The 16,394-nt window shown below is 45.7% G+C and overlaps 1 protein-coding gene across 2 annotated transcripts in view; it reads right to left on the bottom strand.

Annotated features, from left to right (window-relative positions):
- LOC123992589 (2-phosphoxylose phosphatase 1-like) overlaps positions 1–10,327 on the bottom strand; it is a 29,525-nt gene extending 19,198 nt beyond the window's left edge. Inside the window, exons 1-2 of one of the 2 annotated variants that reach the window (XM_046293845.1) lie at positions 10,170–10,327; positions 9,002–9,145 (exon numbers count right to left, since the gene is read on the bottom strand). In XM_046293845.1, the coding sequence (XP_046149801.1) occupies positions 9,002–9,080 (79 nt within the window). In that variant the 5' untranslated portion in view covers positions 9,081–9,145; positions 10,170–10,327. Of the gene's footprint in view, positions 1–3,695; positions 3,836–9,001; positions 9,146–10,169 lie in introns of those variants that run through there. The other variant, XM_046293846.1, reaches the window with a different exon arrangement.
- Positions 10,328–16,394: the final 6,067 nt, after the last annotated feature.

The following is a 16,394-nucleotide window of genomic DNA, read 5'->3' as shown; positions in this document are numbered from 1 at the left end:
GCCTCAGCCCGGTCTTAGGCCCAGCCTCAGCCCGGTCCGGTCTTAGGCCCAGCCTCAGCCCGGTCTTAGGCCCAGCCTCAGCCGGTCTTAGGCCCAGCCTCAGCCCGGTCTTAGGCCCAGCCTCAGCCCGGTCTTAGGCCCAGCCTCAGCCCGGTCTTAGGCCCAGCCTCAGCCCGGTCTTAGGCCCAGCCTCAGCCCGGTCTTAGCCCAGCCTCAGCCCGGTCTTAGGCCCAGCCTCAGCCCGGTCTTAGGCCCAGCCTCAGCCCGGTCTTAGGCCCAGCCTCAGCCCGGTCTTAGGCCCAGCCTCAGCCCGGTCTTAGGCCCAGCCTCAGCCCGGTCTTAGGCCCAGCCTCAGCCCGGTCTTAGGCCCAGCCTCTGCCTGGCCTTAGGTCCAGCCTCCCCTCAGCCCTAGCCCAGCCTTAGCCCAGCCTCCCCGCAGCCCTAGCCAAGCCTACCCTCAGCCCTGCCTCCCCTCAGCCCAGTCTTAGGCCCAGCCTCCCCTCAGCCCAGTCTTAGGCCCAGCCTCAGCCCAGTCTTAGGCCCAGCCTCAGCCCAGTCTTAGGCCCAGCCTCAGCCCAGTCTTAGGCCCAGGCTCAGCCCAGTCTTAGGCCCAGGCTCAGCACAGTCTTAGGCCCAGCCTCCCCTCAGCCCTAGCCCCAGCCCAGCCTTAGCCCAGCCTCCCCTCAGCCCTAGCCAAGCCTACCCTCAGCCCAGCCTCCCCTCAGCCCTAGCCCAGCCCATTTACATGTGAACAGCAGCAGAACCCTGTACAGAACCCCTAACCACTACCACAGGGTTGCCTTGACAACCATTAACCTGTGAACCCTGGGCCAATGGGGAGATGGGGAGAGCGGTGGGGAGAGCGGTGTGGGAACCACTGCAGTTCCATTCAGAAATGCAGGATCCTGGGAATACACACACACACACTTACCTCAGAAACCCTGGTTGTCCTGAAGCCGGGCAGTGGAGTAGGTAAATATTACCTCACTTTGCAAATAGAGAGAGAACAAGACGCTTTCTAATCATCAAGGAGAGAGGCCCTTTCATTCCTATAACAACCTTTAAATAATCTCTCCCCAACAGACACAGACACACATACACTTATACAGGAACATAGAAACACACACATACACACAGGCTCACATAACTCTCACCCCCTCATAGTCAAGCACACACACAGAGTTTCACCAGCTCCCCCCTCCAAGCTCCAGCTGAAATCATAAAGTCAACAGTGTTGCTGGACAGACTTGCTGGGTGTTGGGGATTGCTGGGTAGGTAGGGGGTAGTGGTAGGAGGTCATGGGTGGGAGGTAGGGAGTAAGGGTAGGAAGGTAGGGGTAGGAGGTTGGAAGGTATGGGTAGTAGGTAGGAAGATATTGGTAGGAGGTAGGAAGGTAGGGGGTAGGAGGTAAGATTAGGAGGTAGGAAGGTAGGGAGTAGTGGGTAGGAGGTAGGGGGTAACGGTGGGAGATAGAGGGTAGGGCACTGGGTTGGACCTCGTTCAGACTTCCTGAACACAGTAGACAGAGAGAGCAGAGGGCTGGAGATAGACATTGGAGGCAGGGTATTTCACTTCCTGTCATAAAATTGTTACATCATGTTTTCACTTTCTTACAAACAAATAACTAACAGACTGTAGAAACACCACAGTTCTAGATCCAGCATTGGTCACACATCACCCTTAGATGATAAAGCTACGGTGGTAAAGTTCCATTGCTTATTCGATTTCTTTAGAAACAGACTACAGAGGAACTAGCCTAAATACAAACCACACTATCTTAATGTGAGGGTATCCATATTAACCCACACTCCCCATGTGAGAGGTATTGACATGTTGAATGTACCGAGCTGTCTGTTTGAACTACTGGCACACAGCTCAGACACCCATGCATACCCCACAAGACATGCCACCAGAAGTCTCTTCAATGTCCCCAAGTCCAGAACAGACTATGGGAGGCGCACAGTACTACATAGAGCCATGACAACATGGAACTCTATTCCACATCAGGTAACTGATGCAAGCAGAAGAATCAGAGTTTTAAAAAAAATCGATAAAAGTACACCTTTGAAGCAACACAAACATAGGCACAGACACATGCATACAAACACGCGATAACATACACACTATACACACACGGACACATGGATTTTGTACTGTAGATATGTGGTTGTAGAGTAGGGGCCTGAGGGCACACACTTAAGGTATTGTGAATGTATTGTAATGTTTAATAAAATGTATAACTGCCTTCATTTTGCTGGATCGCAGGAAGAGTAGCTAGAGCAGCTAATGGGGATCCATAATAAATACAAATACAGAATTCCACCTCCGGGGTAAAGGAAAGCCACAGAGTGTAGAAACGGGAAAGACATTTGAAGGTACAAAAACAGTGAAACCATGACCAGGAAAACTTGACGTGTCAAATTATATAGCATACGTAGAAATCCAATCCTCTGGTAAAACTCTTGGTCATAGATTGAGGTTAGAATGTTACTAGCAAAAGTTCACATCAGTCAGTTAACACCGGTCAGTTAATATCAGTATAGACGGTCAGTTAATATCAGTATAGACGGTCAGTTAATATCAGTATAGACGGTCAGTTAATATCAGTATAGACGGTCAGTTAATATCAGTATAGATGGTCAGTTAATATCAGTATAGACGGTCAGTTAATATCAGTATAGACGGTCAGTTAACATCAGTATAAACGGTCAGTTAGTATCAGTATAGATGGTCAGTTAGTATCAGTATAGATGGTCAGTTAATATCAGTATAGACGGTCAGTTAGTATCAGTATAGATGGTCAGTTAATATCAGTATAGACGGTCAGTTAACATCAGTATAGAAGGTCAGTTAATATCAGTATAGACGGTCAGTTAACATCAGTATAAACGGTCAGTTAGTATCAGTATAGATGGTCAGTTAGTATCAGTATAGATGGTCAGTTAATATCAGTATAGACGGTCAGTTAGTATCAGTATAGATGGTCAGTTAATATCAGTATAGACGGTCAGTTAACATCAGTATAGAAGGTCAGTTAATATCAGTATAGAAGGTCAGTTAATATCAGTATAGACAGTCAGTTAGCATCAGTATAGACAGTCAGTTAGCATCAGTATAGACAGTCAGTTAATATCAGTATAGACGGTCAGTTAGCATCAGTATAGACAGTCAGTTAGCATCAGTATAGACGGTCAGTTAGCATCAGTATAGACGGTCAGTTAGCATCAGTATAGACGGTCAGTTAGCATCAGTATAGACGGTCAGTTAGCATCAGTATAGACGGTCAGTTAGCATCAGTATAGACGGTCAGTTAGCATCAGTATAGACTCAGCGATCAGTTAGCATCAGTATAGACTCAGCGGTCAGTTAGCATCAGTATAGACTCACCGGTCAGTTAGCATCAGTATAGACTCACCGGTCAGTTAGCATCAGTATAGACTCACCGGTCAGTTAGCATCAGTATAGACTCACCGGTCAGTTAGCATCAGTATAGACTCACCGGTCAGTTAGCATCAGAATAGACTCACCGGTCAGTTAGCATCAGTATAGACTCACCGGTCAGTTAGCATCAGTATAGACTCACCGGTCAGTTAGCATCAGTATAGACTCACCGGTCAGTTAGCATCAGTATAGACTCACCGGTCAGTTAGCATCAGTATAGACTCACCGGTCAATTAGCATCAGTATAGACTCACCGGTGAAGAGGAAGAGGAGGAAGAGGTGTGTGTGAGCGAAAGAGAGCATTCTGAGATCTGCTTACTGGATAGAGGGCCAGACACACACTGGAACCCATTCACTGAACTGGTCACCCTCTCCCCGCACACACACTCACCGACAAACACACACACGCCTGGGTACTAGGCAGACCAACGGCCCAATTGGAGGCCTGCTCACTACCCTGGTCTGCCACAGTCACCCACACAAAGGGCCTTTTGTAACAGACAACAGACTACCTCAGAGTAGGAGCACACACACTGAAGAAAAACACACACACACACACACACATTGAAGAAACACACACACACACACACTGAAGAAAGACACACACACCGAAGAAAGACACACACACACACTGAAGAAAGACACACACACACACACACACATTGAAGAAACACACACACAGACACACCTGAAGAAACACACAGACACACACACACTGAAGACACACAGACACACACACACTGAAGAACACACACACACAGAGACATTGAAGAAACACACACACAGACAGACACTGCAGAATGACACACAGACACACACACACACTGAAGAAACACACACACAGAGACACTGAAGAAACACACACACACACTGAAGAAACACACACACTGAACACACACATACACGCTCTAAAGAAACACACACACACACACACACACACAACACTCACACTCTAAAGAAACACACACACACACACACACTAAAGAAACACACACACACACACACACACACAAACACACACACACACACACACACACACACACACACACACACACACACACACACACACACACACACACACATACACACACTAAAGAAACACACACACACACACACACACACACACACACACACTGAAGAGAAGAAACACACACACAAACCACACAAGCCCAGGGCATCAACGCCAACTCACACACCCGCAAACACAACAGTTGTTTACCCTGGAGCATGAACACACACACACACACACCCACATAAACAAAGGGTATACTACCAAAGCAATACACATGCTAGCCTAAGGAATCTTCCTACAGTACACACACAACATCAATGGGCCAGGTCTACGCAACAACTAGCTGGCCTTAATAAACATACAGCAGGGCCAGTAATTAGGGGTTTAGCAGGTAGTTCTGACTGTATGCATTGGCTGAGTGTTGAAAAAGGTGAGCCCATTACACTGATGAGGGCTTCCTTCCAGCATTACACCTCAGTGTTTTACACCGCCTACACTGTGGTAAAGAGTCAGCTGCTACAGTAAACCTTTAACACAGGATGGACCACGACTGCTCTTCCTCCCTCCATCTCTCCCACCAGAGAATTAAAACAGGTCCGCAACAAATACCACACACTACTGTCACGACCAAAACCTTACACTACTGTCACGACCAATACCACACACTACTGTCACGACCAAAACCACACACTACTGTCACGACCAATACCACACACTACTGTCACGACCAATACCACACACTACTGTCACGACCAAAACCACACACTACTGTCACGACCAATACCACACACTACTGGCACGACCAATACCACACACTACTGTCATGACCAATACTACACACTACTGGCACGACCAATACCACACACTACTGGCACGACCAATACCACACACTACTGTCACGACCAACACCTTACACTACTGTCACGACCAATACCACACACTACTGTCACGACCAAAACCACACACTACTGTCACGACCAATACTACACACGACTCTCTATTTCCTCTGATGTTATATCTCTCTTCATCTCTGTGGATTATTCTCTCCCCTGTCTCTATTTCCTCTGATGTTATATCTCTCTTCATCTCTGTGGATTATTCTCTCCCCTCTCTCTATTTCCTCTGATGTTATATCTCTCTTCATCTCTGTGGATTATTCTCTCCCCTGTCTCTATTTCCTCTGATGTTCTATCACTCTTCATCTCTGTGGATTATTCTCTCCCCTGTCTCTATTTCCTCTGATGTTCTATCACTCTTCATCTCTGTGGATTATTCTCTCCCCTGTCTCTATTTCCTCTGATGTTATATCTCTCTTCATCTCTGTGGATTATTCTCTCCCCTCTCTCTATTTCCTCTGATGTTATATCTCTCTTCATCTCTGTGGATTATTCTCTCCCCTGTCTCTCCTCTCATTAGATATGTACCTTTCTCTCTCTCTCTCTCTGTACCCTGCTCTCCTGCTTCAAGTCTTTACAGACACCAGAAGAGATTGCAATTCTGTGAGTGCATGTCTTAACTCTGCATTGAGAATGTGTGAACTCTGTGACCCTGTTGCCATCACTCCTCTCCCTCTCTCTCTCCCTCAAAAGCAGAGGTGTGTGTCTGTCTGAGGGGGATTGTAGGCTGAAGTAACTTTAATGCACTACTTAAAACCATTCTCTGCTCCTGCCCTCTAATCTTCTCCTTTAGCAAAAACAAAAGGCAATAAAAGATTATGCTGAATGAAATCCCTCTGTAAATTGTTACCATTGAGTGTGTGCGTGCATGCGTGTGCACGACACACATGCAAATGCCTAGGCTCATATGGTTCCCTTAATTTGTCATTGAGAAATGTGTCTTGACTCTTGATTGATTTCTCGATCACTTGAGGCAACATGGGATTTATGTAACCAAAGTATGGTCTGTGCTAGCGTCCTCTGCTTCCCTGTCATGTGATCTGTAGGTTGTCTGTGTGTTGGAGAGAGGCTGTCGTAACTTATTCATCAGACTGCAAGTCATTATCCTCTACTATAGGGGAAGGCCCAGTGGGACAGCAGCACTTCATGTTCCATTGATTGTCATTATTCTTTGTCCTCCACTTTCCCTCCCTCTCTTATCTATTTTCTGCTTAAGTTATCTCTCTCTTTTTCTATTTTAGCCTCTGACTGTTATCTTCCTGTTTTGGTCTGTTCTTTCTTACACTACTTCTCTCAGTTTTCCGCTCTTACTTCATCTTTCTTTTCTTTCTGATTATTTTGAACATTTGGAAAACAAGCTAGTGTATTGAATTTGTTTGAGTGAGGATTTCATTTTTTTTGCTGAAACTTGATTGATTTCGGTGTGTGATACAGACAGGCAATAACAGATGGTTTGCCATGACTCTGACACTCTGCCTGCCTCTACGACCTCTCTGAAATCTGGACTGGGGTCGCCACGGCAGCAGAGGCGTGACACCTGTTTGACAAGCGACAGGGAGTCCCCACAGTAAGAGAGGTGTGAAGCTTAGCGGAACAGAGGACTGAGAAGGAGGGAAACGAAAACCGGAGGAGAGCGATAGAATAGAGGAAAGGAGAGACAGAGAGAGATGACAGGAGAGGGAACGGAAGAGGAGAGAGGCGGAGGCAATAACATCAACAGAGCGATACAGGAAAATATCAACTACAGGAATTGAAGGGAAGATAAAAGAGAAAGACGAAAGGAGAGCAGAGAGAGATAACGTGATGGAGGAAATTACATATACAGTGGGGCAAAAAAGTATTTAGTCAGCCACCAATTGTGCAAGTTCTCCCACTTAAAAAGATGAGAGAGGCCTGTAACTTTCATCATAGGTACACTTCAACTATTACAGACAAAATTAGGGGGAAAAAAAATCCAGAAAAATCACATTGTAGGATTTTTAATGAATTTATTTGCAAATTATGGTGGAAAATAAGTATTTGGTCAATAACAAAAGTTTATCTCAATACTTTGTTATATACCCTTTGTTGGCAATGACAGAGGTCAAATTATTTCTGTAAGTCTTTACAAGGTTTTCACACACTGTTGCTGGTATTTTGGCCCATTCCTCCATGCAGATCTTCTCTAGAGCAGTGATGTTTTGGGGCTGTTGCTGGGCAACACGGACTTTCAACTCCCTCCAAAGATTTTCTATGGGGTTGAGATCTGGAGACTGGCTAGGCCATTCCAGGACCTTGAAATGCTTCTTACGAAGCCACTCCTTCGTTGCCTGGGTGGTGTGTTTGGGATCATTGTCGTGCTGAAAGACCCAGCCAAGTTTCATCTTCAATGCCCTTGCTGATGGAAGGAGGTTTTCACTCAAAATCTCACGATACATGGCCTCATTCATTCTTTCCTTTACACTGATCAGTCGTCCTGGTCCCTTTGCAGAAAAACAGCCCCAAAGCATGATGTTTCCACCCCCATGCTTCACAGTAGATGTGGTGTTCTTTGGATGCAACTCAGCATTCTTTGTCCTCCAAACACGACGAGTTGAGTTTTTACCAAAAAGTTATATTTTGGCTTCATCTGACCATATGACATTCTCCCAATCTTCTTCTGGATCATCAAAATGCTCTCTAGCAAACTTCAGGTGCAGGTCTTTTGTTTCTGGTGTCCTTTGACAGCTCTTTGGTATTGGCCATAGTGGAGTTTGGAGTGTGACTGTTTGAGGTTGTGGACAGGTGTCTTTTATACTGATAACAAGTTCAAACAGGTGCCATTAATACAGGTAACGAGTGGAGGACAGAGGAGCCTCTTAAAGAAGAAGTTACAGGTCTGTGAGAGCCAGAAATCTTGCTTGTTTGTAAGTGACCAAATACTTATTTTCCACCATAATTTGCAAATAAATTCATTAAAAAACCTACAATGTGATTTTCTGGATTTTCTTTTCTCATTTTGTCTGTCATAGTTGAAATGTACCTATGATGAAAATTACAGGCCTCTCTCATCTTTTTAAGTGGGAGAACTTGCACAATTGGTGGCTGACTAAATACTTTTTTGCCCCACTGTATGCACTATACAGCATATTTCATACCCAACATAATCTGGGACTAGGATTTTTCATTCAAATATGGATGTTATTTCTGCAGATCAATAATATTCTAGCCTTCTTTCTAATTATGTTATTTTCATATAACAGTGAAAGGACTCTTCCATCCACCCACAGTAAGAGTCTTAGGCATCAAATCGACTTGGCCTGTTTCCTTGTATTTATTACCATCGAAGGCACATATTTTATTTCTATGCACAGGGGAGATGGGGCACAATGACCTAACGGTGGCAGAGGCCATTTTCTACAGACACGTCATTGGGAGAACACTTAAGAGTATCTCAAGGTATCATAGTGGATAAGACTGGTCTAAATATAGAATGTCTCTAGAGGACTTGTCTTTGTTTCCATGTAAATGGGTCGCTTGGAGTGGAAAACACTAGTGGTCAGATATAATACACACACACCGTGTGATCATACACAAACATACCTGGATATACACACCAAACAATCACACACAAATAATGGCAGATGTAGAGACACTACAATACACCACACAAACACACACACAGTTTACTTACAGAATTGGAGGCTGAGACTCACGATGGCCAGCACCGCCCCCACCACCACCAGGAGGATGAAGCGGTTCCGAGCCAGCATCCTGACAAGTGATTGGTCCGTCTCCCTGTCAGTCAACCACCCACACCTTGCCCCATTCCTGCTGTCTAAATAGGCACAACAAAAACAACCAACATTATGAAACAAACATGCCTATAACACACCTCTGAACCAATAGAAGAAAAAACTTTACTGCACACAATGAACCACACAAATGAACTAAAGAAAGTAGTCAGCCACAGTTTGTAGCATTTTCCACTGTACATCCTGCCTTCTATGAATAGACCTATGAGAGAGCAGGGATATAGGAACAATCAGGGAGGGAAAAGCAGAAAGAACATGTAAAAAGCCCACCATTTACGTCAGTTAAACACAACCCTACTATTAGACAGACTAAAAATAAGAGCATGGCTAGATGAGGTCAAAATGGTGCCTCAATCATTATCCTCAATCACCTCCCCTCAGAAACTGCCTACATTACTTGAGATGTTCTCTCAAAACATGTTCATGCAAATATGAAACAATAAGGTTTAGAGTTGGACAAACTAAACTGTCTCAAAATTGTTTTTGCTTCTCAATGTATAAATGTTATTATATGTAGCTAACCTGTATGCATCTTAATATGGTAAAACTCTTCTGTGGAACTCCTGTAGTGATTAACGTTACTGAAACATTGTAGTAGGCTACCTGCGAGGAGATACTATTTCAAGATGATTGCACTAATTAAAACAATGTTGGCGCATTGTGACAGCTTGTCTGCTCGTCTCGGCCACAATGCTATGCTGACCAGCTACAAGGGAAGGGATCATTTGTTAGCTAGCGAACTGGCTATCTAGATAACTTTCATATTGTTATATCTAACACATGCAGTATGGTAGCATCAATGCTTCCGGTATAACAGCTAAATTTACAACTTGTAAAGCTAAATATGTGGTAGTAAACTTGTCGGCTTTTTTGCAGAATCGAATGGTTTCGGTGAATTCGTAGCTACCTTAATAATTACGTTATTACAAAACGCCAAGCCTTTGTTTACAATGTACCTACTCGAGACAAACTCGTGGGAAAATGCTAAGTAGCTAAACTGCCTAATTAACATAATGCTCGCTGGTCGTTTATCTCGGATCATCTTACCAAGTAGCGAACCTCAATCAGAACCTGAATCCACCAAGCGCCGTGCCGGCTTTTACTCCTCTGAACTACCTATCCGTGTGGCTATCCTGAGTCCTGCTTGCTGGCTCCACTTCGCTGTGCTAGCCTTCTACTCCCCTTTGAATATGCAACTGAAACGTAATGGCTCACTGCGCCGTCTCCTGGAAAAGCTTCGCAATGCCACCGATTGCACCCCTCTACTTTTGTCTCGCATCTCCACTATTCTGGTGTGAAACGTGGAGGATCATCCTGTCATCACCATTATTCTCTGGCCATCAACCGATATGATGTTGTGATAAAATAAATTCTGAACGATTGCATCAAAATAGGAATAATTTTGCTGAGAAAGAGCTTGAAGGTTATTTTTCCCGGCCCATAGTTCTACGTATATTAGGGCTATAATCAGTCGATGCTTTTGACCGTGGTGGAAAAAGTACCCAAAAGTCATACTGTAGTAAAAGAAAAGATACCTTAATAGAACATGACTCAAGTAAAAGTGAGAATCAACCAGTAAAATATTACTTGAGTAAAAGTCTAAAAGTGTTTGGTTTTAAATATACTTAAGTATCACAAGTAAAATTATTAATAGTTTCAAAATCTTTGTATTATGCAAACCAGACAGCACAATGTTATTTTACTTTACAGATAGCCAGGTGTACACTACAACACTGACATTTAAAGGCAGTAGGGATGACCAGGGATGTTCTCTTGATAAGTGTATGAATTGGACCATTTTCCTGTCAAAATATAACTAAGTACGTATTGGTATCAGGGAAAATTTAAAAAGTACATTATTTTCTTTAGGAATGTAGTGAAATTAAAGTAAAAGTTGTCAAATTTCAATAGTAAAGTACAGATACCTCAAAAAACTACTTAAGTAGTACTTTAAAGTATTTTAGTTAAGTACTTTACACCACTGGCTTTTGATGATGTAGAAGAGGCTGATGAAGAAAGGAGAGAAGAAGCAGAAAAGCAGCAAGAACATCAAGGTTAGAAGATGAGAATATTGGGATGTTAGAGAGTTAGAGAGACAACTTCCTGGACAAAACGTTTCACTGTAATAGTGAAGGTGTAAACTTGGCAGTGGGAAACCTAAACATTATATTTGACCTCTCAGCTTCCCTATCAAATACAAAAAATGTCATGCAGAAATCTGAAGAAAATGAATAACAATGGCAAAGGATTTTATGAAGAATGCAAAAACCTAAGAAAGAAATTGAGAAACCTATCCAACCAAAAACATTGAGAGCCAGAAAACCTGAGTCTACACCTTCACTATGGTGAATCACAAAAAAACGAAGGAACAGTGAGTCAGAAATTAGCTCAATGTAATTGAAGAATCCATAGACTAACCACTTCTGGGAAAATTGGAAGACGCTAAACAAACAAAATCTATGTTATGCAGGTGAATGAGGACCCAAAAGCGACTTAACGGAAACAGAGTGTTTATTCCAGTCTAAAACAAAAGCGATAATCCTGGATATTATCTAGGTAAAAGCAAAAACAGGAAAACTGAAATCCACTCGTCAGTAGAGAGGAATGACTGGAGACGCGACCACAGACTGCAGGTCGCTTCGGGAAGGCACCGGCCGTAGCTGACATTGACACCTGCTCACACGCAGCATCTGAAGAAGGTAAAACACGACAGGGCGGAACAAGGACACAGAACAGCGAACATCAAACAAGGATCCGACAAGGACAGAAGCGGAAAACAGAGGGAGAAATAGGGACTCTAATCAGAGGGCAAAATAGGGGACAGGTGTGAAAAGAGTAAATGAGGTAGTTAGGAGAATGAGGAACAGCTGGGAGCAGGAACGGAACGATAGAGAGAGAGAGCGAGAGAGGGAGAGAGGGAGGGGGAGAGAGAGGGATAGAAAGAGGGAAAGAACCTAATAAGACCAGCAGAGGGAAACGAATAGAAGGGAAGCACAGAGACAAGACATGATAATCAATGACAAAACATGACAGTACCCCCCCACTCACCGAGCGCCTCCTGGCGCACTCGAGGAGGAACCCTGGCGGCAACGGAGGAAATCATCAATCAACGAACGGTCCAGCACGTCCCGAGATGGAACCCAACTCCTCTCCTCAGGACCGTAACCCTCCCAATCCACTAAGTACTGGTGACCATGTCCCCGAGAACGCATGTCCATGATCTTCCGTACCTTGTAAATAGGTGCGCCCTCGACAAGGACGGGGGGGGGGGAAGACGAACGGGGGCGCGAAGAAAAGGCTTGACACAGGAGACATGGAAGACAGGGTGGACGCGACGAAGATGTCGCGGAAGAAGCAGTCGCACAGCGACAGGATTGACGACCTGAGAGACACGGAAAGGACCAATGAACCGCGGAGTCAACTTGCGAGAAGCTGTCGTAAGGGGAAGGTTACGAGTGGAAAGCCACACTCTCTGACCGCGACAATACCTAGGACTCTTAATCCTACGTTTATTGGCGGCTCTCACAGTCTGCGCCCTGTAACGGCAAAGTGCAGACCTGACCCTCCTCCAGGTGCGCTCACAACGTTGGACAAAAGCCTGAGCGGAGGGAACGCTGGACTCGGCGAGCTGGGACGAGAACAGAGGAGGCTGGTACCCAAGACTACTCTGAAACGGAGATAGCCCGGTAGCAGACGAAGGAAGCGAGTCTGCGGGGAATAAATAAAGTCTAAGGCGATGTGAGACCATGGTCGAGAAGGAATGGGAAGCGGTCTGAGACGACCGGCAGGAGGAGAGTTACCTGACTTAGTCTGCGCGCAGTCCGAACAAGCAGCCACGAAACGGCGCGTGTCACGCTCCTGAGTAGGCCACCAAAACCGCTGGCGAATAGAAGCAAGCGTACCCCGAACGCCGGGGTGGCCAGCTAACTTGGCAGAGTGAGCCCACTGAAGAACAGCCAGACGAGTAGAGACAGGAACGAAAAGAAGGTTACTAGGACAAGCGCGCGGCGACGCAGTGTGAGTGAGTGCTTGCTTTACCTGTCTCTCAATTCCCCAGACAGTCAACCCGACAACACGCCCTTCAGGGAGAATCCCCTCGGGGTCGGTAGAAGCCACAGAAGAACTAAAGAGACGGGATAAGGCATCAGGCTTGGTGTTCTTATTACCCGGGCGATAAGAAATCACGAACTCGAAACGAGCGAAAAACAACGCCCAACGAGCTTGACGTGCATTAAGTCGTTTGGCAGAACGGATGTACTCAAGGTTCTTATGGTCAGTCCAAACGACAAAGGAACGGTCGCCCCTCCAACCACTGTCGCCATTCGCCTAGGGCTAAGCGGATGGCGAGCAGTTCGCGGTTACCCACATCATAGTTGCGTTCCGATGGCGACAGGCGATGAGAAAAATAAGTGCACGGATGGACCTTATCGTCAGAATGGAAGCGCTGGGATAGAATGGCTCCCACGCCCACCTCTGAAGCGTCAACCTCGACAATGAATTGTTTAGTGACGTCAGGAGTAACAAGGATAGGAGCGGATGTAAAACGCTTCTTGAGGAGATCAAAAGCTCCCTGGGCGGAACCGGACCACTTAAAGCACGTCTTGACAGAAGTAAGAGCTGTGAGAGGGGCAGCAACTTGACCGAAATTACGAATGAAACGCCGATAGAAATTAGCGAAACCTAGAAAGCGCTGCAACTCGACACGTGACTTTGGAACGGGCCAATCACTGACAGCCTGGACCTTAGCGGGATCCATCTGAATGCCTTCAGCGGAAATAACAGAACAGAGAAATATGAAAGGCGCACTTCTCAGCCTTCGCGTAGAGACAATTCTCTAAAAGGCGCTGGAGTACACGTCGAACGTGCTGAACATGAATCTCGAGTGACGGTGAAAAAAAAAATCAGGATATCGTCAAGGTAGACGAAAACAAAGATGTTCAGCATGTCTCTCAGTACATCATTAACTAATGCCTGTAAGACAGCTGGAGCATTAGCGAGACCGAACGGCAGAACCCGGTATTCAAAATGCCCTAACGGAGTGTTAAACGCCGTTTTCCACTCGTCCCCCTCTCTGATGCGCACGAGATGGTAAGCGTTATGAAGGTCCAACTTTGTAAAGAACCTGGCTCCCTGCAGAATTTCGAAGGCTGACGACATAAGGGGAAGCGGATAACGATTCTTAACCGTTATGTCATTCAGCCCTCGATAATCCACGCAGGGGCGCAGAGTACCGTCCTTCTTCTTAATTAACAAAAAAAAAACCCGCTCCGGCGGGAGAGGAAGAAGGCACCACGGTACCGGCGTCGAGAGAAACAGACAAATAATCCTCGAGAGCCTTACGTTCGGGAGCCGACAGAGAGTATAGTCTACCCCGAGGGGGAGTGGTCCCCGGAAGGAGATCAATACAACAATCATACGACCGGTGAGGAGGAAGGGAGTTGGCTCTGGACCGACTGAAGACCGTGCGCAGATCATGATATTCCTCCGGCACTCCTGTCAAATCACCAGGTTCCTCCTGAGAAGAGGGGACAGAAGAAACAGGAGGGATAGCAGACATTAAACACTTCACATGACAAGAAACGTTCCAGGATAAAATAGAATTACTAGACCAATTAATAGAAGGATTATGACATACTAGCCAGGGATGACCCAAAACAACAGGTGTAAAAGGTGAACGAAAAATCAAAAAGGAAATGGTCTCACTGTGGTTACCAAATACTGTGAGGGTTAAAGGTAGTGTCTCACATCTGATACTGGGGAGAAGACTACCATCTAAGGCGAACATGGGCGTGGGCTTCCCTAACTGTCAAAGAGGAATGTCATGTCATGACAATCTATCCAAAATGGAGATGTATGGGTAAACCATTTCTCTAATCTTTTTGGCTCTATAACAAAGAACAAACAGCAAAAAACATACAGGATCAAATACAAATCTTAGAATCAACTATTAAAGACGACCAGAAACCACTGGATTCTCTGTTATGGTTTTCTTCCGTCGAAGGAGAGGAGGACCAAAATGCAGCGTGGTCATTTCGATTCATGTTTAATAAAAATATAAACACAAACAATACAAACAATAAACTTAACGTGAAAACCTAAACAGCCTTATCCACTCGCACCTGCCACTCCACATAAACTGAAACACAAGTCTCACTAGAGGCCTCCTCAGACAAGCCGGCAATGGGTAGATGTACGCCAAATACAAAAGAGACGGAACACATCCACCTTTAGGACCAGGACTTTGCCCATAAAAGACAAATACCTAGCCTTCCACATTGCTAGCTTCCTCTGTACCACTGCGGTACGCATGTTCCAGTTTAGCGTCGCTGAGCCGGAGGTCTCAAAATGGAGCCCGAGAATCCTCAGGGCCCCCTCACAGAGAGATAACCCCCCAGGCACATCCGTTCTACCGCGCCATCTTCCGAAAAACTTGACGGAAGACTTTGCATGGTTTAGAACTGCTCCCGACGCTCGGGTGAAATCCCCAAAGATAGCAAGGGACCTTGTCAGGCACGAGTCCTTGCACAGCAGCAAGGAAGTGTCGCCGGCGTACTGCGTCATCTTAACACGCAGCCCACCACTTCCAGGGATCAGCAAGCCTTCCACCCCTGTGTCTGCCCTAATGGCAGCCCCCAGAGGCTCCATGTACAGAACAAAGAGGAGAGCCGAGAGTAGGCACCCCTGCCTGACCCCAGACAAGAGGTCAAAAACGTCACCCAAGTGACTATTTACACTAACTCGGCACCCCGCTCCAACATATAATGTACGAATCCATCCTATGAACTTCTCCCCAAATCCTAATCGACCTAACACTCTGAATAAAAAGGATCTATTCACGCGATCAAAGGCTTTCGCCTGATCTAGCGCTGCTACCATTAAAGGCAGTCCTCCATCTTCAACCCAAGCGATGGAGTCCCTGATTAACTGTAGGTTCCATCTAATAGAGCGGCCCTCTACCCCGCACGTCTGATCCTCATAGACGACGTAGGGAAGGGCTGTGCGCAACCGGTCTGCTAAAACCTTTGCAAGTAGCTTGTAATCTACACACAGCATGGTCAACGGCCGCCAGTTGCCAAGGTCTGTTACTTCCCCCTTCTTATATAAAAGTGACAGCACACCAACAGCCATTGATCCCCCCGGGACCCCCGTCTCAAGGATGGCCTTCAAGACTTCGAGGACCACTGGTCCAAGTATACCCCAAAACTTGAAATAAAATCAGCCGGTAGCCCATCCATCCCAGGCACCTTCCCTTTTCCCATCCTCCTAAGAGCA

The sequence above is a fragment of the Oncorhynchus gorbuscha genome, linkage group LG13, assembly GCF_021184085.1.
Source record: "Oncorhynchus gorbuscha isolate QuinsamMale2020 ecotype Even-year linkage group LG13, OgorEven_v1.0, whole genome shotgun sequence".
NCBI classification, from domain to species: Eukaryota; Metazoa; Chordata; class Actinopteri; order Salmoniformes; family Salmonidae; genus Oncorhynchus; species Oncorhynchus gorbuscha.
This window is presented reverse-complemented; position numbering and strand designations above follow the sequence as displayed.